This window comes from Boleophthalmus pectinirostris, unplaced genomic scaffold, assembly GCF_026225935.1.
Source record: "Boleophthalmus pectinirostris isolate CB_2022bp ecotype Guang Dong unplaced genomic scaffold, ASM2622593v1 HiC_scaffold_1, whole genome shotgun sequence".
In the NCBI taxonomy this organism is placed as follows: domain Eukaryota; kingdom Metazoa; phylum Chordata; class Actinopteri; order Gobiiformes; family Gobiidae; genus Boleophthalmus; species Boleophthalmus pectinirostris.
Window position 1 is genome coordinate 14,546,577 of NW_026570970.1, and position 24,797 is coordinate 14,571,373.

Consider the following 24,797-nt stretch of genomic DNA (forward strand, 5'->3'; position numbering starts at 1 on the left):
GAATGAAAAGGAGCAGAAACAAAAGTAATCTTATGTTATCAGCTCCTTTTCCCCTTTTCTAGACAAAACATTAACACTGATAGTCACTTTAAAACATTTCAGTTCAGGCACAATTATTAATCAACTGCAAACAGAAATCTTCACTATTATGCACAACAACTTAGCTTCCCTTTTCATAGTGGATTTTATGTGTTTTTTAAAATGCCATCATTGTACTTGATTCTTTTATATCTTTGACACGACTGTTCCATAAATTAACTCCTTTCTTCGCTCCATAACCTTGGTTCTGAATCTGAGTTTTTAAAAATGTAGCTGTTCCTTTTAAATTGTAGTGTCTTGTTTTTGTCTCAGTTTTTGAATATTTACAGGTAATACATTGCACTTTGCGTTATACATGACTTGAGGTTACTTAAGTCAACAATATGATGCATTTTCAGCACTTTAAGTCGAACAAATAATGGGTTGAATGGCTCTCTACAAAAACTGTTGGTGATAATTCTCAAGGCCCTTTTCTGTAAAATAAATAATGGCTGTAGGTAAGTTTAACATGTTGAACCCCAAATTTCCATTCAGTCCATCAGATATGGTGCAATTATAGAGTTATACAAGGTTAATAATGCTGCACTATTTAGAAAGAACTTTACTTTATGCAGAACAGAAATTGCTTTGGAACTTTTGCCTTTAGTGTAATTGATGTGAGACCTCCAGTTTAGACCTTCATCAATCTTTACTCCTAAAAATTTGGTTTCATTTACTCTTTTAATCTGTATCCCATCTATTTCTAATGTTATGCAGACATTTTTCTTTTAATCATTAAATAAAATGAAATTAGATTTTTTTTTTTACATTCAAAAATCAATCCATTTAAATCAAACCAATATTTTACCTTTCCTTTAATTTTGTTTATCATTTTTTAAAATCATTTTTCAGACATTTTTTGTTGGTTTCTGAAGACATAACGTTCTACAAATTTATATTTTAATGGAGATGTGAAGATGGTAAAATTAATTTGCAGATTTTTGTTGTAATCTATGGAATGCAATGGTCTAAATAATTATGTGCAAAATTTGTGTAGAAGCCTAGAAGAAGTCATCATCAGAGCATAAATAGGCTTATAAATTTGAAAACCAAACTAGGCTCAATCAGATGTAAAGTGACATAGGCCAAAATAACACTTACTCAACTAACTTAAAAACACAGTTTATTGAACATTACAAAAACATATACAAAAAAAATCTACAAAAGAGAAAAAAGAACAACAATCACTTTTCACGTTTTGTTTGGCGTCTTTTTGGTTTGATGCTTTGTGCAGGTTCTGGAGATTTTGTCGCTGTGAGAAACAAAACATGAGTTAAAACTACATTAAAGATCGTTGTTGTGAGTCAAGGACACGCTGACACATATGACATGTTTTTGAAGAAACGGCGGCAAAGAGGAAAAAATGCGGTGAAGATATTGAAGGTGGTTTTCTTCAGGAGGTTGGATATTTATTGATGTATTCTTTATGTTTTTTTTTACTTATTTATTTATTATTTGGTAGGGACAGTGCATGTGAATGAACATACGAGATACAAATGTAGTAAAAATACGCAGCTATTTTCCATCCATTGTCCCGCATTCACTCTCAACAAGGCACTCTCATTAAACACTGGGGGTAAGATGGGTGATGTGTCTTGCCCAAGGACACAACTAGACTACTTGTTGGTATTCCTAACGGTCTTTGATTCCAGTAACAACCAGGCCCGACACTGCTTAGGCTGCGTTTGAGAGACATTTTAACATTCTAGGTTCAACATTTGTGAGAAGATTTCTTGCAAAAACAGTGAGTTTGTACATGTCCCTGGTCTCTGTCTAAAATTATGAATGTTGTGTAGATGGTAGTGTTGTAATCAAGACCAGTCCAAGACCAAGACCTCTGAGGGTCGAGACAGAGACCACGGCCCATAGAGACCAAATTGAGTCCATCATTGTCATTTCCTAAATTTATTTGTATTTTACACTTATTTTGGCACATTTATATCAATGTTTTTATAAATCTATCTCCATTTGATCTGATTAACCTTAATTTAGGCTTAAAATAAGCCAAGCAAACTGTACTGCACTTAAACTCACACACAATTAGAGAACCCCTTCTTTAATCCCACTTCCTCTGGCACTTTACAGAGAACAACTTCAAAGTGAATCATATGGGTTTTTTCAAGTTCACAACATTTACAATTACATTATCTTACTGGTTTTGCAGTGATATTTAGCAGCCTCTGCACATTTACCGGCTGTAATGAAATATGATTGCACTCATCTGGTGTCAGACCTCGAGTCCGAGGTAAGACCGAGACCAAGCACCATCAAGACCGAAGTCAAAATGCGCTCGAGTCCGAGACTAGACCAAGACCGTAAAAAAGCGGTTTCGAGTACTACGACACTAGTAAATGGCATGCACAGTGAGTTGGTGTACGGTTTTTGAAACAGGGAAATGAAAAAGGGTTGCATGAGAGCTTTTTATACCTGTTTCGTGAAGTGCCTTTGCCGCGTCAAGTCGATGTGTTACTTCCACAGTTTTTCTAGTTAAAAGTTGTATTTTGTTAGTTATGGTTTCATTTCTATCTTGCAATTCCTCCCAGAGGCGTCTAAAAGATAAACAGATAAATTACATATTGCATGCCTTAAAGATGCACTGCCACTTGCTTGTCGCCATGGAGATGTTATTGCTTTGCCTGTAGCACTTTATGTAGTTTGCCATTATGCTTTTCTACATTGGATGAATTCAATTACAACTATTCATTTGTAAAATACCTTGAACACATGCATTTGTATTGTCACCAGGGTAGACTACATAGATCTAACCTATGACTTGGCTTGGTATCTCCACGGGGATAGATGTGTTTACGCTTAATGCCATACTGCAGAACATTCCAGGTAAAGCAAAAATCTCTAAGGTTTCTATGTTCTTTTTTTCTTTACTTCACCTTGTCAATGGAATTAGAATGTTATCTATTTTTGTTATTGCCCAACTTGTGTCTTAAATATTTGAAGTTACCGTACTCATTAATAAAAATACAAATAAAGAGACAAGCAGGTGGCAGACCTTATTCCAAAAAAGTTACACAGTGCACATTTAACATAAGATTCACAAGACACACAGATGTCATACAGACCTGTCCTCTTCTGATTGACCGTCGAGTTGTTCTTTTAAGCTGCGTTCCTTCTCCAGCAGTTCTCCAAGTTCGCGCAAAACATCAATGACTTTTTCATTCCCCATCAGTAAATCTGCACGCCATTTGGTCTCTTTAGTGCTACAGAAGGAGATGTCTTAAGTATATGTTAGAGTAAAAAATACACATTTCTTTACCCTCTAAGTAATGACTGACTGATATTATCTTGTGCAATAAATAAATAAATAAATAAACAGAAACACAGGCTATATTAAAAGGTGCACTGGCCACCACTTGCTTGACTCCATGTTGTTTTTTCCTGAAATGTTCTACAGTATGGCTTTTAATTTAACTCTCTCCATGGAGACAAGCAGCCACATCACCAGGCAAAGTTACAGGTCAGATCTGCGGAGATGAGGACCTGCTCACAGTAATAATTCATGTTTTTGTGGTAGTTTTGAGACATAAAAACACCTGTAATTGAATAAATACAAGATATATTCGTTTTTTGCCATACTCTGGAACATCGCAGGCAAAGCAATAACATCACCATGGCGACAAGGAGATGGCGGAAGCTACACCAGAAAAGTTACACAGTGCACCTTTAAAATGCACAAACCAACATATACGGTACTTCCATGGTTGAACATTTAGATTAAGTTATCATTATTGTATTGTATTTATTTCAAAAAAGAAGAAAAAAAAAGACTCACGATTAGGGCGACCAGATTTTCAAAATTCTAAACCAGGACACACCTGAGTTAAGATAAACCTTTCCCATGGAAGAAATTTGTCTAGGGACAGGGGATCACATGCTTTATCAAAAAACAGGACAACACAACAACAAAAGCACCACACAAACATCCCCCATATGACATAAATAAATAAGAGACCAAGTATGACCACGAGTGATGCACCAATGGGACCTTTAAGTCACTCTTTACTTGGGTTGGGAAGGTTGGGAATAAATAAATTTATGAAAAGAGCATGTAAGATTGTGCATTCTCATGGCAGTCATAATCTGAAGGGCTTCTGTCACTGCATATTGTTGCTTTATGGTCATTTAAAAACACGTATTTCTGTATTTTGGCTAAACACATGACAATTTATGCTCCTCTTTGGTGTTGGCAAGGATCAGATTAGTTAAAAAGTCTATAGTCCTGTTTTAATCTTGGTTTAGAATTGATGTAGTCCTGGTTTAATCTTAGTTTAGTCCTGGTTTAGATGAAATTGGTCAGAAATAGGGACACCTGGGACATTTTGTTGTATAAAACTGGGACAAATAACTAGTTTTGTATAAATCTGCTGAGACAGGGGACACAGAGCTCAAAACTGGGACTGTCCCGGGTAAATACGGACGTCTGGTCACCCTAAGCACGATGTAACTTTTGTAGAGAAGTGTAAATTGGGATGGTTCTTGAGATGTTATTGCTTTGCCTGGGATGTTCCACAGACAGTATGGCATTAAAGTTAACTATTTTGCATTTGTTCAATTACAGGAGTTTCATAAAAATGATTCAAAACTAGTGCAGTCACCTCTCCACAGATCTTACCCGTAAATTTGTGTCAAATGCTTGTTATCATGGAGATATAGAGGTTTAATGCTCTACTCGAAACACACAGGCAGAGCGGTAAACCACATTTCCAAGGAGATAAGCGGTGCCAAAAGTTCCACAGTGCCCCTTTAAACACACCTGAACCCTTGAACGTACCATTCCAAGATATCTTCACTTGTCTTGGTCGTTTTCTCGCGGACATCATCCAGTTTTTGTTTAGTTTCAGCCAGGGCGTGCTGCAACAGTCGAATTTGTTCCTGGAAAAGGGTAAAAAACAAACAAACAAACAGTGTAATTAAACGCAACTAATAATAAAACAAAACCCGTGCTAAATGCGGCGGCTAACTTTTGTATACCACTGGCCAGCATGCTATTTTGCTGTGTGAAATGTATTTAACGATAACGCACCAAGACGTGTTCATTTTGTGTTGAAAATAGTTCCTCAGTATGTGCTGTCATTATTTATTATTTAGTTCGTATTTTTGTGGAAAATCGTAAAATAGTTCATTCCGTGGATCTGTTTCCGGTTTATAAAGAGTTACTTCCGTGTGAGTGCTCAGAGCCCGGATAGCTCAGTCGGTAGAGCATCAGACTTTTAATCTGAGGGTCCAGGGTTCAAGTCCCTGTTCGGGCGATACTTTTTTCGTTATGTCAAAATCTGTATTATACTGCATTCAACTATATTTTAAAATGTTTAAGTATAAAACTCAACCATGTTTTTGTATTGGCTTTTTTTTTTAGAATGAGATGAGGTCATGGTCCCAGATTAAGAGCTCTATTCTTAAACCACTGGCCAAAAGGAGCTGCGAGAAACTCCCTGAGGGCTCCACGCTCAGTAGAATATAGTTTAGTATGAGATTGGGCCCCTGGTTACTTAATACAGATTGAAAAGGTTAAGAACACCTGAACTACATTGCATTTTACAGTGAAATATTCAAGCACAACTGCTTAACTTATTACTGACTAGACCCAAGAAATAGGCTAACTCTGGATTTTAATTATGTTGTTTATAGCTGCCCCCATCTCTATTAAATAGTATTAGCCTATAGAATGTTGTGCTTCAGCTGGCAGCTATGTGTATGTTTGAGTGTAAAATGACCTCCCTAATCCCAAACACCAAACCATTTCATTTAAGACTAGCCACCGTTCTGGAGCTGTTATTACATGCTGTAAGACCTCACATTATCCCACTGTTGGAGCTGATCGTTATAAAAGAATTGTACTAATTCAAGGATTAAACTCACTCACAAACAAATAACAGCCAACCCGTAATTTACAGAGATGATGACAGGTGTCTATTCACAACGGTGATTGGGAAGACCTATAAAGCTGGCTGTAAGTGCTGGGAAAATGGTAGTGAAGACTTCAGCTTCCAACGATGGACAGGATTATCCTGTTGTACTTACTCTCTGCTTGTCTCTCAGCAGTATCTGCGCAGGTATTATTTGTATTTCAGATTAACATTTACTGAATTTAGGATATTTATAAAGTCCTTTCTTGTCTTTGTTTGCAGAAGTTTTTATACAGCTCTCCATGGGTTCCCAGAGGCATTAAAGGTAAGTAAGGATCAAATAAATGTTGTTTAATATTTTGTGAACTGTACATAAACTTTCTTTCAAAGAGCGTGAAGAACGAGACGATGGAAGTATCATGAATGAAATCATCAAAGCGAATGAGTTTCAAGGTAGTGTATTTCTCACAAATTTATCTAAAAATCATAAATATATATTATGTAATTCTGTATGAAATATCTGTGTTAGCTTCCCGCATTATTGATGGTTCCACAAGTCTCAGAGAGGGAGACATTGCTGTGTCTGCTGGTAGGCGATCCAAAGTCTGTTTTGCAAGGAGCTGTCAGTGGGCAAAGTCAGTGGATGGACATGTCTATATTGCGTATAACCTCTCACCTGAATACAGTAAGTCAGACTTTTATATTAGTGTCATATTAACTGCAGTATATTTCACTTTACTCTTTCCTATGCTAAAACATCTCCTTAGGTGAAATTGAAGAGAAGCTCATTAAAAAGGGCATGGAGACTATAGAGAAAGGCACTTGTGTGAGATTTGTTCCCCGCACTCACCAGAGAGACTACATAGACATTCAGCCAAAGTCAGGGTATGTACTATATTTTCTATAACAATTTTATTTTGCAGTAAACAGAAAAACAAAATAAACACTGTTCACATTTGTTTCTAAATAAAATGTTTAAATGTAAAGTCCATAAGTGTAAGTGCTGTGGTTGCTGTCATAGGTGCTGGTCGTACCTTGGTGCCCGTGGGGGGAGGCAGACCGTCTCCCTGCAGAGCCCCAGCTGCCTCCAGGCCGGGGTGGTCGCTCATGAGTTCATGCACGCCCTGGGCTTCGTGCACGAACAGTCCCGCTTTGACAGGGACAACTATGTCACCATCATGTGGCCACACATTTGGAGAGGTAACTTCAGTATAATTCTACATTAACCATGTATTCTTTATTTAAAAAAATAAATAAATCCAGTGCCAATGCTTCTTTTGTTGTTCAAATAGATCGTATAAGGAACTTTGAGAAATTCAAGACAGACCACCTGAACCTACCTTACGATTATAACTCAATCTTGCACTTTGGCATGTAAGCTAATGCCCTCTTATTTTTCCCAATGCTCAAAAAATGTTTGATTACTTCTTATGCTGTTGTAATATTTAGGTACGCCTACTCACAAGATGGGAGTCCCACCATTATTCCAAAAGGCAATCCAAATGTAAAGATTGGCCAAGCAACCACCCTCAGCCGCATTGACAGGATGAAAATCAACAGACTTTACAAATGTGGTTAGGACCAATATTTTTCCTATATTTTCTGTATTATTAATACATTATTACCTATTTAACATTGACCTTTTATGAATAGGTGTTAATGTACATTTTCTTCTTTTGTAGGTGTTGATGATGATTACTGAAACATTGTGGGAAAAAACTGTATTGGAAGCTTATACAGTATATAATAAAATGAGTTTCTTTTCAATAAAGTTTCATTCAAACTTACCCTGATCATGTTCTCTTTGTGTGCATAGATTTTATATATGGTCATTATTTGTGGGTCATAAAAATACACAAGGACTAACCATATTAAGATGATCAATATACAAATATGATAAATAAACTGAAGATACAGAATTTTCTTTAACTTTCCCCTTTACTAATATAATATCATTAAGGACCATCGGGTTCTGTAGTTTCATATATTTTTGTATGAGGCCAAATGATTGCTGTCAACATAGCTATGAGCTGATTGTGTATCACTAAATGACTGGTTTACAGCCCAGTCAGACACAAATTGCTGGTCTGTTGGACTCAGAAGCCCATATTCTCCTGGTGACAGGTGTTAAACTGTGTGTGGCACCTCCAGCAGCAAAACACCTTCAAGTGTCAATTTTTAAAATGCTGAATCTTCTCTGCGTTAAGTACAAGGTCAGCTGGGACCACCTGTCACGGATCAACAGGGCCTCCACCAAATTACATGAGTGTGTGATGAGGGGCTTTAATCATGCTTCATCACAGAATATGTGCCAATCAGTAAAGAGCAAACAGGCACAAGTGCCTATATATTCAGGGCAGTGGAGGAGCACACTTAGCTCTGGAGGACTGGGCACTGACAGTGGCATCAGCTACAGGATGTGTTCCACCATTTTTCTGGGCATCTTTGTGGTTGTGTTGAGCCAGGTCTGCACCCTTCCTCTAAAGGTCAGTAAAACTTTTAACAATTATATTATATATTTTATCTTGCAACTATAAGGTTTGTAGAATGTTTGTTTTTACAGAATTCCACTGAGCCAAATGAAGGCAAACTGAGAATGAAAAGAAAGTATTCAGGTATATTTCCCATATCTTTTATTCAACATTTTATCAAATAAATAAACAAAAAAAAAAAACTGTAAGTAACTAAATGTTTTGTAATCAGATGAAGTTGAAGACTGGGATGAAATGACAGCGATGGATCAGATTCTTGTTGTTAACAGCAGTAAGTGTACTGAAAATCATATCATTTTTGCACTGTTTTGCTCAAGACCTCTTGTATATAGATGAGATATATTTTTATTACTATATTTCTATATTTTATTTTTATTTGTATATATGCATTTATATAATTATGCCTTTTTTGACATCAGTCTCTTGCTATTTCTGCTACTTATTTAGAATTTATTATACCTCTTCTCTTTGTTATTATAATATGCTGTGAGCCATATGTCCAAATCATTTCCCTTGTGGATCAATACAGTTTGTCTAAGTCTAAATACTGAGAGAAGCCTTCAGCAGGTACTTTCTGAATATATAATTATATTCTGTCACCAGAGCTTCGAGCTCCCCGAGGGGTAACGTTCAGAGACGGGGACATTGCAAATACGTTCCCACGCAGTGCAATATCGTGCCCTGGGAACTCCTGTCTGTGGCCCAAATCAGTGGATGGCTTTGTTTATGTGCCGTACATCATGTCTCCTCTCTATGGTACAGATCTGCACTAAAACACTGTGGGACTGGACTGAAGAAGCTGTTTCTGACAACTTCCATTTTTCATTTTAGATGATATGGACAGAATCACCATAGAAACTGGTATGCAAGACATTTCTGCTGGAACATGCATTAAATTTGTTCCACGAACACATGAAGCCAGCTTTTTGGATATTCAGCCCAGATTTGGGTAAGTACCACTGTTAAAGATGCCTTGGATGAAAAGACTATATATTATGTATTTATTTATTCCTAATTTTTAAGTTTGTGAAATCAAATAATGTCATGTTGTATCCAAAGCTGCTGGTCTTTCCTGGGGCAGACTGGAGGAAGCCAGACTTTGTCCCTGCAGACCCCTGGGTGCATGTGGTCTGGAGTGGCTGCACATGAATTCATGCACGCTCTGGGCTTTGTACATGAACAGTCTCGCTCTGACCGTGACCACTTTGTAACAATAGTGTGGAAAAACATCATGCCAGGTTATACCACATAAAAAATATATCTGATCTGTTTCTGTACTTATTTTTATTTTTATTTTTTTATATCTTTGGCAGATCAAATTCATAACTTCAGGAAACAGGCGACTAACAATCTGAACAGCCCCTATGACTACAGCTCAGTCATGCATTATGGAAGGTGGGGTTTTCTATAGAGCGACATAATTAAAGGGTCCTCATGTTTTGGTGGAGCTCTGGTATATACTTTTAATGCTTCCTTCTAGATATGCCTTTTCTGAGGATGGTGGACCTACAATAATACCAAAACCTGATCCTTACATTCCCATTGGCCAGCGAGACGGACCAAGTGCTTTAGACTTGCATAAAATAAATGTTCTCTATGACTGTGGTAAGTGGCTTTTCCATGACTTATAAATATCCCTAAATGATGATTTTTACTTGACACTTCTATATGACTCTTTTGCCCATCACAGGTGCCAATGAATAACTGGCTACAGGATGAACTTGTTTGCTTTCTCTTAGTTGCAGTTTGCGTTAAAATATATATTAATATACATTCATATTTATTTTGCTTTGAGTAACGAATATAACGTGATTTAGCTCCAAAATGAACTATTACTATTATCAAACACACATGCATTTCATATAGCCCTCTGTTGTGTAATAATAATATCATATGCTTGCTATTTTTAATTAAAGGATTTGTTGAAATGAATTGTAAGATTTTTTTTTTATTGCTTGTGTGTGTGTTTCTGTTTCCTAATTGCATATTTGCATAGTTTACATGTGTGTCAGTAGTATTGGTCGAGTCAACTGTGGGCTGTACAAATATCCCACATGATTCTGTATATAATGGAAAAAAAAAAGATTATTTAGTATTATTATGATCGTACTATCGGTGTGTGTGCAGGTTTTGCAGTAGTGGAGTGCAGTGTGTAGTTTGTTGTAGTTACTTGTTCCTTGCCCGCGGTTGTGTTTGTGTTTGTCCGGAGGGGCGGAGCTCGGCGCCGCTGCTCCCGCACTCACGCTCTTCCTCACTGCGTCGTCCTCTGCAGCTCGGCTCGGTCGGAGCTTCGGCTGTAACCGTCAAACATTTTATCACACAAAGTCTCACAAACATGAGCGATAACGAGAAAGGCTATGGTCGGGTAAGTAAGACTTTTCTTCAATCTCCACTTTATGAACCAAAGCATGGTTTCAGTTTGATAATAAATGGCTTTATCTCAATGCTAATGCTATCAGCTAACATAGCACTTTAGACTTTGTCCGTGTTTGAGAAAAACGTTTGCGCAACGTGGCAAATTGTGCGTAAATCTAGTTTAATATCCTCTGTGCGTAAATATTGTAATCTATTTAGTATAAACTTGCGTCGGTTATGTTGAATTGTGATCGTTTCCAGCGCAGACTCGGGGGATGTGTACGTGCCGTGGAGCGGGTAGGCCGCAGACTCACACTATGTCCGCACACTGGGCTCAGTCTGGGCCTCCAGTGTGCGGGAAATGGAGACGCCGTTTTTAGCCCGCTCGATTACCGATCGTTTAACAAACCTCAGATTATTACAAATGCCATTTCATGTAGTATTCTTAACACGTACATATATGAAGAGTTAAACGCAATAAAATATTGAAAAACTACTATTTGCGCCACTTTGGTGTTTGGCGTTATACCGCTATAACTATACTATTTCAAGTTATTATTTAAACGTTTAGGGTTGAATAAGCATTAACCTGCTTTAATACACGCTGTATTAACGCACACAATAAAGAACGTCCCTTTTTCCAGTACGCAGTTTTAAAGCATGGCCGTGTTTTCCCGCAACAGCTGCTCGGCCTCGCGCTAAATGAAACCCAAGCCGCCATGGCGCTGGCACGCCGTGTTCACAAAGCCATTTCCCCAAATGAAGGCAAGGGCCAGGGTTTAGTGACCATCTCATCACATACGTGCCTCTATTGTCTAATATAACGTTTTCCTGTCCTAAACAGAAGTGCTACAATCTACCACAACACAATTTTTATTCTAGAATACATAATTTTACAAAAGTAAATATATATATATATATGGTTACCACATAAATCAATACACTGTAGTGTTATTATGAACGCTAACTGATGTTATTTTTTAAAGTGACAGCTTATTTTCCCCACTTTTCTTTATCGTGTAGTTCAGAGTTTTGTGAATGTGAGCTTCTCTCTAAAGGGAAACCACAGAACGCGCAGAATCTTGTGTAACGTGTTTTGCATAATGTGGTCGGGAGCATTCGTGCATGTGATACGACTGTATTATTGACACATTGAAAATTAACCCGGGTTTCAAATTTGTAACTATAGTTATATTCTTCATGCTTTTCTTTTTCATAAAGGTTAAGATTGGACGAAGAAAAGGCTGAAGAACCTCTTTATTATGAATAATATGAAGCTCAGATGTGTGAAGCTGAATTTGTGAATGCATGCTAAATCATGAGGAGGGAAGAAGTATGGGCAGTGTGTGAAAAGGGGGAAGTAAGAAGAATTAAGAAATTCGAAGAAAGAAGAATAATGTGGCGTAATGAAGTAATGAAGTGACAGAAATAAAGAAGTAAATGAAGTAATCTGGAGAAGGTATAGGGATAAGTCATTTTTCTAGTCTGTTTGTCAAATGCGTGCATGTTCTTGTTATCCAATGCAACACAGTAATTTAAGTCATTTACACAACTCATACTTTCTGTAATGTTGACAAATTAAATTGTGCTTTCACATATTTGCTGCTTTCATTAGCAACAATGTTCCCAAAAGCTTTTACCTGCCTTCCTTTACTACACTTCTGAACTGTCCCTTTCCACATTCCTCAGATTAGTCTTATTCATAAGTGCACACACATGTGTAGGTGAGTGTGCCCTGTGTCTGGTGCTCATAAGGTCTCTGTGTGTGGTTCGTCCAGGAGTCCCGCTCTGCCTCTCGGAGCGTGTCTCGAGGCTCTCGTGGCTCTGGGAAGTCCGCGAGTCGCTCCCCGGCTCGATCTAAAGATGGCTCCCGGCATTCCCGCTCCAAATCCCGCTCCCACTCCAGATCCAAGTCTGGGTAAGAACATGTTTTTTCTTCAGTTTGTATTTGTATTTATTTTGACCTCCATTAGCTGTGGAAGCACAGCTATTCTTCCTGGAGTCATTATGTATGGAAATGCTTCATAAATAAGATAACTGACATTTGATATTGAAATGCACTCTTTATGTGCTAATATGTCTGTGATGTCTGTTCCCAGCTCTCGTCGAGGCTCCAGGCGTCACTACAGCCGCTCTCGTTCCCGCTCTCGCTCGTACCGTAGACGTTCCCGCAGCCGCTCCTACAGCGGAGAAAGACGCCATCGGAGCCACAGCCGCTCCCCCATGTCCAACCGCCGCAGACACATCGGAAACAGAGTATGTCCCCATCCCGCTGTTTTCATTCTAATCCCGAAACTGGGCTGTTTATGTGAACTGCTGTTGTCTGCAGGCGAATCCAGACCCAAATGCCTGTCTGGGGGTGTTCGGCCTGAGCTTGTACACCACCGAGCGGGACCTGAGAGACGTCTTCTCCAAATACGGCCCTCTGGCAGATGTCAGTATTGTGTATGACCAGCAATCAAGGCGCTCCAGGGGCTTTGCGTTTGTTTACTTTGAAAACACGGATGATGCGAAAGAGGTACGAAGCATCAAACAAAACAATTACAATATTAACTGAAATGAAATGTTTGTATCAATGTGTCCTGTTCTCTCAGGCAAAGGAGAGGGCTAATGGCATGGAGCTGGACGGGCGCAGGATCAGAGTGGACTTCTCCATCACCAAAAGACCACACACACCAACACCTGGGATATACATGGGCCGTCCTACATAGTAAGAACCTTCACGATTCACACTGAACTGAAATAAAATGGCAGTTTCTATGTCAATTTTTGGTTATTAATGCACTTTCTGTTGTAGCGGTGGAGGTGGACCCAGTGGACCTCGGCGTTATTCTCGTGACTATGACCGTGGATACGATCGCGGCTATGACAGAGGAGACAGAGGGGGCTACGATCGCTATGACGACAGAGATTATTACAGGTCATACAGGTAACACGCTGACCACGGCCAGCCTTTAATTTGTTATCCTGAACTCTGCATAAATTATTTAAATATCGTCTTTCAGAAAACGCTCTCCGTCACCGTACTACAGGGGTGCATACAGGTCCCGGTCCAGGTCACGATCTTATTCTCCACGTAAGTTTTTTTTTTTTTTTTTTGCTTTTTACTTCCATATTTTAACTATAGATGCAGCATTTTCTAAGCACCTCCCTCTGTTTCGTTTTTGCAGGTCGCTATTAAATGATGTAATGAAGTTGTCGAGCATTGTTTGAGTCTGAAGAATGAATCTAGTATGTTGTGTGGTCAAACAGTTAATTTTACAGTCGTTCGTAGATGGCCATCAAATGTCCATGTGCAGTAACGGTATACAGTAAGACTTCATGTGAGCTGATGTTTTTATTTTATTTTACCTCTCATGGTTACGTTGATTTTTATTTTTTGTATGCTGTTTGGGTCTTTGAAGAAATTAAAGGAAGTTGCATTTTCCATTTTGACTCCTGACATTTTTTACTGTAGCATAATTGACATTTTTAAAGGTTTTGGAGTAAGATAAGTCCTATTTTTGGATTAGTCTTTTTTTTTGGACGTGTAGCCAAACATTAATTTTATTTCAAGACATTATTGACATCTCCCCCTGCTGGACAAAATAAAATTAACTTACAGTATTTCTAATTAAGTGCAGATAAAGTTTCGTTTTTAAAGCTAAATCGATACACTACAAAATTATCCTTAACTAAGAATTTGTGTCACTATAGCCTTATTTAGATTTGCAATTTAACAAATATTTTAAGTTATAAGTGACCAAACTCAGCTGAAGTATTACTAACGCGTAGAGTAGATCAAATTACAATTTTACATCTTTAAATGACTCTGAGCATTGACTGTCTTAATGGGCGCCATAACTGTTATAATTCCAATATAAGAGCTGTGTGAACTGAACACTGTGTGCACATGTCATTGTTTTGTAAACAGACCAAGGCTTGGACATTCCTCGGTTCAGACTTTGCCGTAAACACGGGTAGTCCCTCCTGTGCACGGACACTGCTGCTGCCTGCGCTCTCTCCGCTACAGTGGGGTGGCAGTACTGCTCCGGCGCGGTGCATACAGTCACATGCAGAAACAGAGCGGTGTAAAAGGCAATGGCGATGGCTCCTCCCCTTCTGCTGCTGTAGGTACAAGACGTCCATGCATGACTGCAGCCTGGGCCCCTCACCATGCTCCTCTACTCTGTTCAACCTTTGCTCAAAAAAACCCTCATCGTCCCTCGTCACGTAAATTCACCTGCAAAAAATTGATTAAATAACTCATGTGAGCGTAGACTGTGTAAAGACATATATACAGTCTAAGGGTGGGCATATGCGTGATCACAAACACCAAAGAATAACTATTTGCACTGTAAGATTTTATTCTTACGCAGGTTTGTATTTATGGTCAAGAACGTGGACTTAAAATAGATTAATTTTTGTATTTAATTACGTTTTATTGCAAGTACACACTATATACTCTTCAGTTCAATGTCAAAATACGTAGGCTCACAAATAAGTCACAATGCAAAAGATAAGGGATAATTGTATATAAAAATAAAATGAAATTGAGAATACTGACTTTTTAAGTTTCACTTTCTTATTCCTTACAAGGCTGTGGACTGCTGAGTGGCCAACAACGTCAGATGTCAAAGTCAGACCTAAACCTATAAATTCATACGCTAAAGCAACATTTTCTTAAAGATATAGTCTAAATAACTGAAGAATTAACAGGTATGTATATAGGCTATGTAGAGATCAAAGTTTACAGGCAAGTGCAATTTTTTTTAAAGCCTACGTAAGACATTTTGTATTTTAAAATAAGAGTAAATTGTAGGAATAATAGAGTATTGACAAGAATTTGAAACGTATTCAAATGGTCCCACTGGAATAAAAATGAGCAGTTTTGCTGATGTGATCCACCTGCTACAGTACGTCTAATAATTCATATTTAAGCTTTTAAAAAAAGGCGAATCACAAAACATACACAGACGACTGTTTCGGTTCACAAGTGCTCTTTATGCGTCTTAATTTTTCCACACAGTAGGCTATCTTTTCCAATATCCTGTCTGGGGGAACCAGCGGCACATCCCAATATAAAAATAAAAATAAAAACAAATAAGAGAACATCATGGCACTTCTCTGAACGCTGGTGAAGCAGGAGGGGTTCCACATGCATCTCCAAACATTTTTTTCTACAGATTTTAAGAGAGATTTTATTTAGAGGCGGTGCTTGTTGGCTCCAGAGTAGCGTCGTAACGACACTTTTTTCTCCAGTCCCTGTTAAAAGAGTTTGACCAGGACCAGAGTTGGTGCTGGGGGGTCGCTGATATAAGCTTTCCCGGGGGGCACTTGCTGCGTTTTTCCCAGCAGATTTTTTATTTTATTTTATTATTATTTTTATTTTTGTACTTCTGTATATCGCCACTCAAGATCTGATACCCCTACGAGATTTTTCCCTTTCAGATCATGAACAAACTATATGTTGGGAATTTAAGTCCTTCGGTCACAGTCGAGGACTTGAAGGAGCTGTTTGGGGAGAGGAAGCTGCCAGTGGCCGAGCAGGTCTTTCTGAAAACGGGCTATGCTTTTGTGGACTTCCCCGACCAGAACTCGGCCATAAAGGCTATAGAGACTTTATCTGGTAAGTGTGGCTTTGATAAGTACACGAGTGATGCTGCGGTGACACGCTGACTGCAAAAGCTGCAAAAACAGTCAAATGCACAATAGTATAGGGCCACGGGGAGGGTGAAATATTATTTATCGCCCGTATTTTGTGCTTGGGACTTGGCGTTCACATCCGTGTGCCATCCGAGTTTAGATGAGCGGACATGCAACAAAACCTGAATAAATGGTCGCGCTCACTGCACGGAGAGCGAGCCAAAGCTTATAGTGGCCGTTTGCCTAAAGAAAACACAAACCATGTTAACGTAATTAACAATAAGTACATTTGGAAGATTCCGATAGTGTGCCTGGGCGCTACTTTGCAATCACCCGCTGGAATGTATGGGATGGTCTGACGGTTCGGGTAGGCATAATTATTTTTCACTTATTTTTTATCTTGATTTTATTGAAGAGAGCAGGGTGAAGCGAGCGCGGAAAACTTGTCAGAGCCGTGTTCCTCTGATGTCTGGCTATGTTTTTACGAGGTGTCTTGGAGGTGGGTCGTGGGGGTCCAGAGGAAAGGGCTAATAAACAGGTAGCTGAGGGGGGACGAGGTGAGACGCTGCTAATTCCGTGCTGCGCCAGCATAATAGTAACGTAAAGCCGTATTGAAGCTAACCCGAGCATGGAGCGCTTCGGAGAGTAGCCCAGCACAGTCCACATGGAGAATTAAGAAACACCTACCTACCGAGTAAAGAGTACAAGTCACTCTTCTTTCCAACCATCTCCGCTTTCACGGCGCATTCTTTACAGTGAGCAGAAAACATACCCCACATTGCACTGAGAGGGTTGTGGGAGTGGAAAGCATGGCTGCCCAGTTCCCCCATATTACTATTAAAGCTTTTGCCTTGTTTTGGAGCTTCAAACTTTATTTTCTTTCATTCACTGCTCATGATTAAATGTAAATATGATCCTATCCCCGCCGCCATGCACGCACAGTAGCTGTAGAAAATAGTTTCAATGGTCTGTGTGTATGAATGGGGACGCACCTACTTGGTGAAGTGATTCAAAGTGTTGTGTTGTAGCCCTACCAGCTTGCTTTGTTACTTTCATGGCACGACTAACGTTACATTATCAATTTTCCGTCCCTACAGGTAAAGTTGAATTGCACGGAAAGGTGATAGAGGTAGACTACTCGGTTCCCAAAAAACTAAGGTAGGCCTACAACCTTTGACACGAACACACACTCACTTTTACGCACGCACACACTGCCATAAACATATAGAGCCTGAGCCCCATGGCAGACCCAATGTGACCTGTAGGCTTCCGCTGTGAAATATAGCACGGACATTTCCCAAACAAACTAATAGTCTGTGTTATGCAGGCAGGCGAAGGCGCTCAAAAGTACTGGTCTTTTCTAGAATGCACAGGACGCGACACGAGGGCAGCTCTCCTCCATTGCTCACATGGGTGCTGCCATGTTAGGCCACTTGAAAAGTGTATGAGACACCAAATAATTGCCTCTTAATTGTTTTTAAATGCTGTGTGATTATATTTAACTTCTCGAAGGCTCCCCTTGCTACGTCCCCGCAGGTTTCATGGTGTGTGACGAGAAAGAGTTAATGTTTGAGCTATTCTATAGGACTGCCTTTAACTCCTCACGCGCCGTGTCACTCCCAATCCACTCTTGACATGTGCTGTGTCCTTCCGCAGTGCTTTCCTCTTTTAAAAATGTAAAAAGTCCTTTTTAATAATTTGTTAGTTGTGTTATTTTGTTGTAATTACGTATACACTACATGCGCTTTGCACGTAAAGGCAGAAGTACGGCCCAAATACGTGTAGCTGCTTGTTAAAGCGGGAAAATGCCATTGAACATAGGGAAAGACTACATTGCGTGACCAAAAGGTAAATATTCAAGCCCCTTGTGGAGCACCACGTGACGTATACTTTACACACTTCCAACAGCCCTCCGCTTTGGGCGCTGCCCACCGTTTCTGCTCAGTTTATACAGTTTTCTCGAGCCTCTGTGTAATTATAACGTATATAAAATTGTGTGCACGTCTGATGTTGCATCTGGGGCCGCCCATGTCTTGTTTTTCGCCGTATGGCCTGTTTTCAGCAGGGTTTTGCTAGTTGTAGTACGCAACATGGTGTTCAAGCCTGCGCCACTCCCCACATTTGTGCACGTAGGCCATGGCAATGTTGGGAAAGCCTCGTGGCAGCCATGATGGCCATACACACATACACACCGCCTGCATAGGCTACACACGGAATCACATGCACACTGTCCATACATGTGGCTGCATGTGTCCAATAGGAAGCCTGTGTGAGCTCTGTGGGCCTGTAAACCCAAATCTCCGCACATGAGCGAAGACTGCGGAAGAGAAGGGTTACGCACAGGTGGACGTGTGCAAATTGGAAGAGTCACTGCATTTATGTATTACTATTAAATACTGTCTGATTAGCATGCAAGCAGCACTGGTCTTTTGGCTGATGATAAATTATGAAAATTAATGTTATGAAGGAATTGCAATTTAGATTCGTCTTTTTGTCACGTAAATTTAATTCATCGCTTTGTGCAGGTACATGAGTTGGCTGGTGGTTAGAAATGCACGTGAATAAAATGTTAAATTACATTTATTTGCATAATTCCTATCACAAACTTTGGAATAATTGTAAAGTAACAGTAGTTAAGTTCCTGTAGTAATTATCCAGGGTATTGAAGATTTGCACACGTACGTACGCCAGTGTGTTCAGTGGAGCCTGAATGAATCAATCAGTTCTTTTTGTTTTGTGACTAATGGAGCTTTGCCCCCCTCTTCTCAGGCCTGTTGCTGTTTTTACTGCTGCTTTAGTTTTTAGCCATTTTCACGTTATATGTAACTGATTTTGTGTGTTGAGCACGTGGATGGTTAAGGAATAAATTGTTTGTTATTTAGAGACTGAAAATAATTATCTCAGCATGGTGGCTTTATCAATATTCTATTTTTATAGTAAATTTGCTTTGTTGAAAAGGCCTTAGATTCATTAAAATGAGTCTACAAAATGAATCTGATCTGTGGTTTTCTGTTATAAATTATAGTAAAGTTAGGTATTGACATGACAAATAAGTTGGTGTTTATCAAGCTGTAATTACAATAATAATAACAATAATAATCAACAAAACCTATTTTTAAATTAACCAATTTAAAGTAAATAATTGGTTGAAAGTAACCACAGAAATATATTTTGAATATTAAAAAGAAGACTTCACTGCAAATGAAAAAAAAAGCCTTTTCATTAAAAACATGGTCAGCATCAGGAATAGTTGCAGTAAATTGCTGACTAGAGATACTACTCATTTATCATGTTCTTTTTTGTTGGAGCAAAACAATTTCATTTCATTAAACTCATATAATAATCATAAAGTTACTTTTGTAAACTCTATTATAAAAAGTAAATTGTTCAGTATAAAATAAATAAATCACTGTAATAAAGTATGTTATTACTAATGTAATAACTACATTGTTGTAATATTGACAGCATTGTAATAAGTTTGGCCTAAAATATTCTGTAAAATTAAATATTACTGTATATATGTTTTGCTTCAGTTTGTAGTAAACCCCTGATCCACTCACATGCACCCTCTGTGTGTGTGTGTCTCACTGATATATTTATATTTTATTGCTACATAAATGACATGAGAGCTCAGACTCCACAAAGGTGTGGATGATGTGGGAACAGTGATTCCTCATCGCGGCTCATCCCAGAGTTGAGACTGAGCGTGTGAAGGCTGCCTCACACTCACGGCTATACTCACAGTGTTAATCTAGTTAAACTATTCTCATTTTACATTTATTTATTATTTTATTTTGAAAAAGTCTTCACCTGTTGTAATAATTATATCTACACCTGAAGGAATGAGTAAACCCTCACACACTTGTGGTTTGGTAGCTGTAGAGCTTTTTTCTACGTAATAACATTTGTTAAGACTGTATTGATTTGACCTGTTTCTGACGTGCAAACGTCTGCATTGCAGCAGTGTTCATGTAGATGTATGTGTCCTGAGTCTAAACAGAGAAACTCGATCGCCAACAGTTGATCCTCTCTGAATCCATTAATGCTGCTGCTTGATCCTGGTGCAGAGAAAGACTCAGAGCTGATGCTGTTATGGTCTTCCTCCCATCCTCCTCCTCCTCACACCTTTCCTATGGCCTTGGAGGCCCCCGTCATATCGACTATTATAATGTCAGATCTTCAAACTGCATCTTCAAGGCGTCTTCTGGTCATTCATATCTTTAGATTCCTTTTTACCAAATTAGCCTGCAGGTATATACAACAAATTGGAAAAAAACATTTGTTCCATTTTTTGTGGAGCTTGTAGCAGTTTAACATGAAAAGTGAATATTAGGAGTAAATATTTTCTGTTGACTTTGCTGTATCTATCTTGCACTAAGGACTGGCACAGGCACAGAGTTCAAGTTACCCAGGACTAGTGTGTGTGACTAACCAGACTTTCATTTCTTCCTTTACCATCCACTGTCCTTTGACTGGAGGATTTGTAGAACCCTGTAAAACCCTGAGTGGTTCTGTCTGTCTGAAGCTGCGCTAGATCTCAGTGTTGATTATGACGATGAGACGTTAGTGTGGCAAAATTTGAGGACAAGACACAAGAGACACAAACATTGATCATGTGAAGTAGAGGCTGGATTTTTATTTTGTAATATTGTTTTATGTTATTTATTATGGTCATTCTCCTCATTATTATAACGTCAGCTTAATTAAAATGTAGTCTTAACCAGGTGAAATAATTTAAGCTTTTGGACACTTTATGACAAAATTGTAAAAGCACTGAGCAGCACTACTACTACTACTACTTCATATCCTTACACAAGATACATTTTTAGATATTAGGGCTGTGGATTTTAATAGATCAAGATTCAGTCATTTCTAATCATCAATTATTTGCTTTGGTCTTTTTAACGTAGAGGTCCCCAGCCAAACCACTGACAGTAAAAGCATGTGGTTTGGAGCAGAGTTCAGACTTTGGAGGAAGAAATGTTAAAAAATTTCAGGAAATCAATTTTGAAAGCAAGTTGTATTTGTTTTTAATACAACAAAATAAAATTGTCTTTCGTCATATCACTGTGTTTCCTATTAATATGAGAGACTATGATGCTCCCCCATAGTCTAAAATAAACTGGTCTATATTCTGGCGTAACAAAATTAGACTTTGCTGCTCATTGAATTATCGCAGACTTAGAAAAGAGATTACACTGTTCAAAATTATTAGTCAGATGTTTAAATATAGGCTGTAAGTGACATTTAAACTCCACAAATTGAATGAGATGAAATGATTCAAATAGTGATTCAAAAAAATTATTTGTGCCTTTAAAATCTTAACATAATCCATGGGAAACACTGTCTCACCCTGCCCTACTTTACATTGTATTTTTTCTGAAGTAGCCTAAGGTGCAAATATTGATAAAGTAGTCCCTCTTAAGCTACTGTTTAAATAGTATCTGCTTAAATTAATCCTGCTATCTAGAGAATTTCACGTTTTATACCAACACTTACTTCTTATATCTTCTAACCATAAACTAAAATCTAGCCTGCTACAACTCGTAGATAAGTTGAATTAAGAGAGTTAGATCATGATTTGAGTAAATTGCAGTTGACAAGTAAAATTATCTACTAAAGGAAAAAGACTTTCTGTCATTAAAATGTGAAAATACATCTTGGTGCACAATATAAGAAAAACAACAACAACTCTTCACACTTAAAACAAGAAAATCGAATGTTGCTTGAATTCAGAAAAACACTCGTATTCCTTTGGTAGATTATTTAACTCATCAAGCTGAATCTAGTCAAATAAAGTAAAATGTAGAAAGTGATTTTAACGCAGGTATTGCTTTTCACATTGTAGTGTATATTATCCCTCCTGGAGTCATGACTGTGCTTCCTTTTGCAACAGCGTAAATAGCTTTAGGGCTGAGCCAGATGAGATGCAAGAGAATTGTGAATTCATTGTGTGTCTGTGTATCTGACTTGTGGCATCGCTGTGTAAGCTTCCGGAGATTTTCCTTTTTTTCCCTTTTTCTTTCTTTCTTTCTTTCTTTTTTTTTTTTTTTTTTTTCCCTTGACTGGTACGAGCGTGTAGCAGCGGGGCTCTCTACTTCTCACCAAGTTGTCATTCATATTTTTACTGCAACCTGTTGACTGACTAATTCACTTTGCAATGTCATTCTGAGCCGGAGTGGGTAAAACTGGACACGAACTTGCAGCGGACTGTTAAAAAAATTAAATAAGTTAGCAGGTTTTGTGTAAGCGGCTTTTGTTGTCAACATTACATAATTTTTTGGTTTCAGTTTTGGTTGTTGTTGTGAACGTTTTCCAGTCGGCCAGTCTCAAAAGTGAGTCAGTTTGATCAGATACAGTAACAAAAGCCTTAAATGTAAAATTGTAAATGGTTTTTCTAAATGGGGAGGATTAGATCTAATGATAAGTGGTCCCTTGTGCGTAATAATACAGAATTACATTTAATTGGCTTCATCTCCTGTGTTTGTTTTTTTGTTGGAAGAAATACACAAGTTGCTTCTGGTTTAAAACACGAGATATTCCCTTTTTTCTTGTGTGTTTGTATGTGCGGTGATGATGTTGATATCGTATTTTGTCACGGCAAACGTATTATTTAAAAATTGCTGCTGTTTTTAGACTCCGTTGGGTAAATTTTTTATGTATTTTTAGCATTATAGCAGCGGTGTAGATGTCAAAATGAAGCACATTGTAAATTTGTGGTCTAGATTCAAAGTGTATTGTGGGCAAGTTCTTTTCTTCTTTTTTTTTTACACCTCCGGCACAGATTAAGGTAAAAAAAACAAACAAAAAACGCTTTATTTTTCTATTATTGAATGAAAACTAAAATTATAAATAAAAAAATATAAAAAGACCTTCCAAATGATACTAAACAACAAAAATATAAAACTGCAAGTCACATAAATATGAATACTTTTTGTGGCAATAAAAATAATGAAGTAGATGCTAGATAGATATGTTTAATGCCGTGCTGTGGAACATTACAGCTGAAAAAGTAGCATTTCTATTAAGATTTTTCGCAGTGTCCCTCCATTTGAAACAAATTTTTTCAGCTAAGGCCTCACAAAGCTGCACTATTTACTGTAGATCCTTTCTTGTGTTTCCCGTCTTAAATATCAGTCTAATTTTTACATCGTTTAGATAATATTTACCTGTGTATGTCTCTCAAATATTGTGCTTTTTACGCTTTTAATGTTACTCTATTTGATGATAACGCCTGAGAAAGCTGCACATTTACTGTAGATCCTTCCTTGTGTTTCCCGTCTCAAATACCAGTCTAATTTTTACATTGTTTAGATAACATTTGCGTACATATGTCTGTCAAATATTGTGCTTTTTACGCCTTTATTGTTCCTCTATTTGATGTTAACGCTTCCAGATAACGCCTGAGAAAGCTGCAGTTTACCGTAGACTCTTCCTTATATTTCCCATCTCAAATATCAGTCTAATTCTTACACCGTTTACATAACATTTGCTTATATACGTCTCTCAAATGCCTTGCTTGTTAGCTGTAAGTAATTCCCATTGTATGCCATCTATACGCAGTCCAGTAATCATAGACGCCCCAGCTGGCCTCGAGTTGGACCAGTCTCCGCGGGTTACGCCGGATGCCCAGTTTAATATTTCCCCTGCCGCCCGCTGCACCATGGCTGGCCTGGGTGTGGTCCCTCCGAGGAAGGCTGGCGGAGCAGGTGGAGATTCCCCGCTTTGGTCCTTGTCCCATATCAACACCAAACGTCCCCCCGTTACGACTTAAGATAGCCAGTGAACAGATGATATTGTGAAAACTCCAGTGGGTGCGTCAGACAGGAGCATGCGGAGATGGGCTTGACCTAAAGATTCACCCGGGTCAAATGCTCATGGTAATCTCTTATGACATGTCTATACTTTAATATAACGCTTGGGTTACGCAGATGAAGTTCGTGCCCATGGGAAACTGTTGTCCGCCTGCTCCATACTATTCAATGTTAACCGTTATGAAATTTAATAAGAGGCTTGCGGGCCTATTTAAAAAAATGTTTCTCTACAGATTAGGGTTGTCAAAAATTTGATATCCGCATGCTAAAACTAGTATTGAAACTATATATTTATTTGAACTTGTACCCATATAAAAATAACAGCACTTACTTCTTATATCTTCTAATCAAAAACTAAAATCTAGCCTGGTACAACTCGTAGATAACTTGAATTAAGAGAGTTAGATCATGATTTGAGTAAATTGCACTTGACAAGTAAAATTATCTACTAAAGGAAAAAGACTTTCTGTCATTAAAATGTGAAAATGCATCTTGGTGCACAATATAAGAAAAACAACAACTCTTTGCACTTAAAACAAGAAAAATGAATGTTGTTTGTATTCAGAAAAACA

General features: G+C 38.3%; 4 protein-coding genes and 1 non-coding gene across 6 annotated transcripts in view; all 5 read left to right on the forward strand.

Moving 5' to 3' along the window:
• Positions 1-4,845: 4,845 nt before the first annotated feature.
• Positions 4,846-7,518, forward strand: LOC110166525 (hatching enzyme 1.2). The gene is made up of 9 exons (XM_020931774.2): positions 4,846-4,975; positions 5,988-6,146; positions 6,222-6,264; positions 6,330-6,392; positions 6,469-6,624; positions 6,707-6,824; positions 6,961-7,139; positions 7,232-7,313; positions 7,389-7,518. The coding sequence occupies exons 2-9, from the start codon at positions 6,087-6,089 to the stop codon at positions 7,516-7,518; spliced, it is 831 nt and encodes a 276-aa protein (XP_020787433.1). The 5' UTR covers positions 4,846-4,975; positions 5,988-6,086.
• On the forward strand, positions 5,270-5,342 carry trnak-uuu (transfer RNA lysine (anticodon UUU)). Its single transcript has one exon. It is a non-coding gene; the product is annotated as a tRNA-Lys (tRNA).
• Positions 7,519-7,987: 469 nt separating the features above from the next.
• hce2l1 (high choriolytic enzyme 2-like 1) lies at positions 7,988-10,294 on the forward strand. The gene is made up of 9 exons (XM_020931772.2): positions 7,988-8,425; positions 8,503-8,554; positions 8,643-8,702; positions 9,035-9,187; positions 9,263-9,380; positions 9,491-9,669; positions 9,745-9,826; positions 9,912-10,036; positions 10,122-10,294. The coding sequence occupies exons 1-9, from the start codon at positions 7,988-7,990 to the stop codon at positions 10,133-10,135; spliced, it is 1,221 nt and encodes a 406-aa protein (XP_020787431.2). The 3' UTR covers positions 10,136-10,294.
• A 285-nt stretch (positions 10,295-10,579) lies between these two features.
• On the forward strand, positions 10,580-14,215 carry tra2b (transformer 2 beta homolog). Of its 2 annotated transcripts, none has more exons than XM_055153630.1 (8): positions 10,580-10,796; positions 12,565-12,704; positions 12,886-13,042; positions 13,116-13,304; positions 13,381-13,496; positions 13,584-13,706; positions 13,792-13,862; positions 13,957-14,215. In XM_055153630.1, exons 1-8 carry the CDS (start codon positions 10,767-10,769, stop codon positions 13,965-13,967), a joined length of 837 nt encoding a protein of 278 aa, XP_055009605.1. In that variant the 5' UTR covers positions 10,580-10,766; the 3' UTR covers positions 13,968-14,215. The 2 variants fall into 2 exon arrangements, with proteins under 2 accessions (XP_055009605.1, XP_020787432.1); XM_020931773.2 differs by having other exon boundaries at positions 10,581-10,796; positions 13,584-13,715.
• Positions 14,216-15,978: 1,763 nt separating this feature from the next.
• Positions 15,979-24,797, forward strand: part of igf2bp2a (insulin-like growth factor 2 mRNA binding protein 2a) — a 123,087-nt gene continuing 114,268 nt past the window's right edge. Inside the window, exons 1-2 of the mRNA XM_020931792.2 lie at positions 15,979-16,394; positions 17,509-17,569. Of these exons, the coding sequence (XP_020787451.2) occupies positions 16,220-16,394; positions 17,509-17,569 (236 nt within the window). The 5' untranslated portion in view covers positions 15,979-16,219. The remainder of the gene's footprint in view (positions 16,395-17,508; positions 17,570-24,797) is intronic.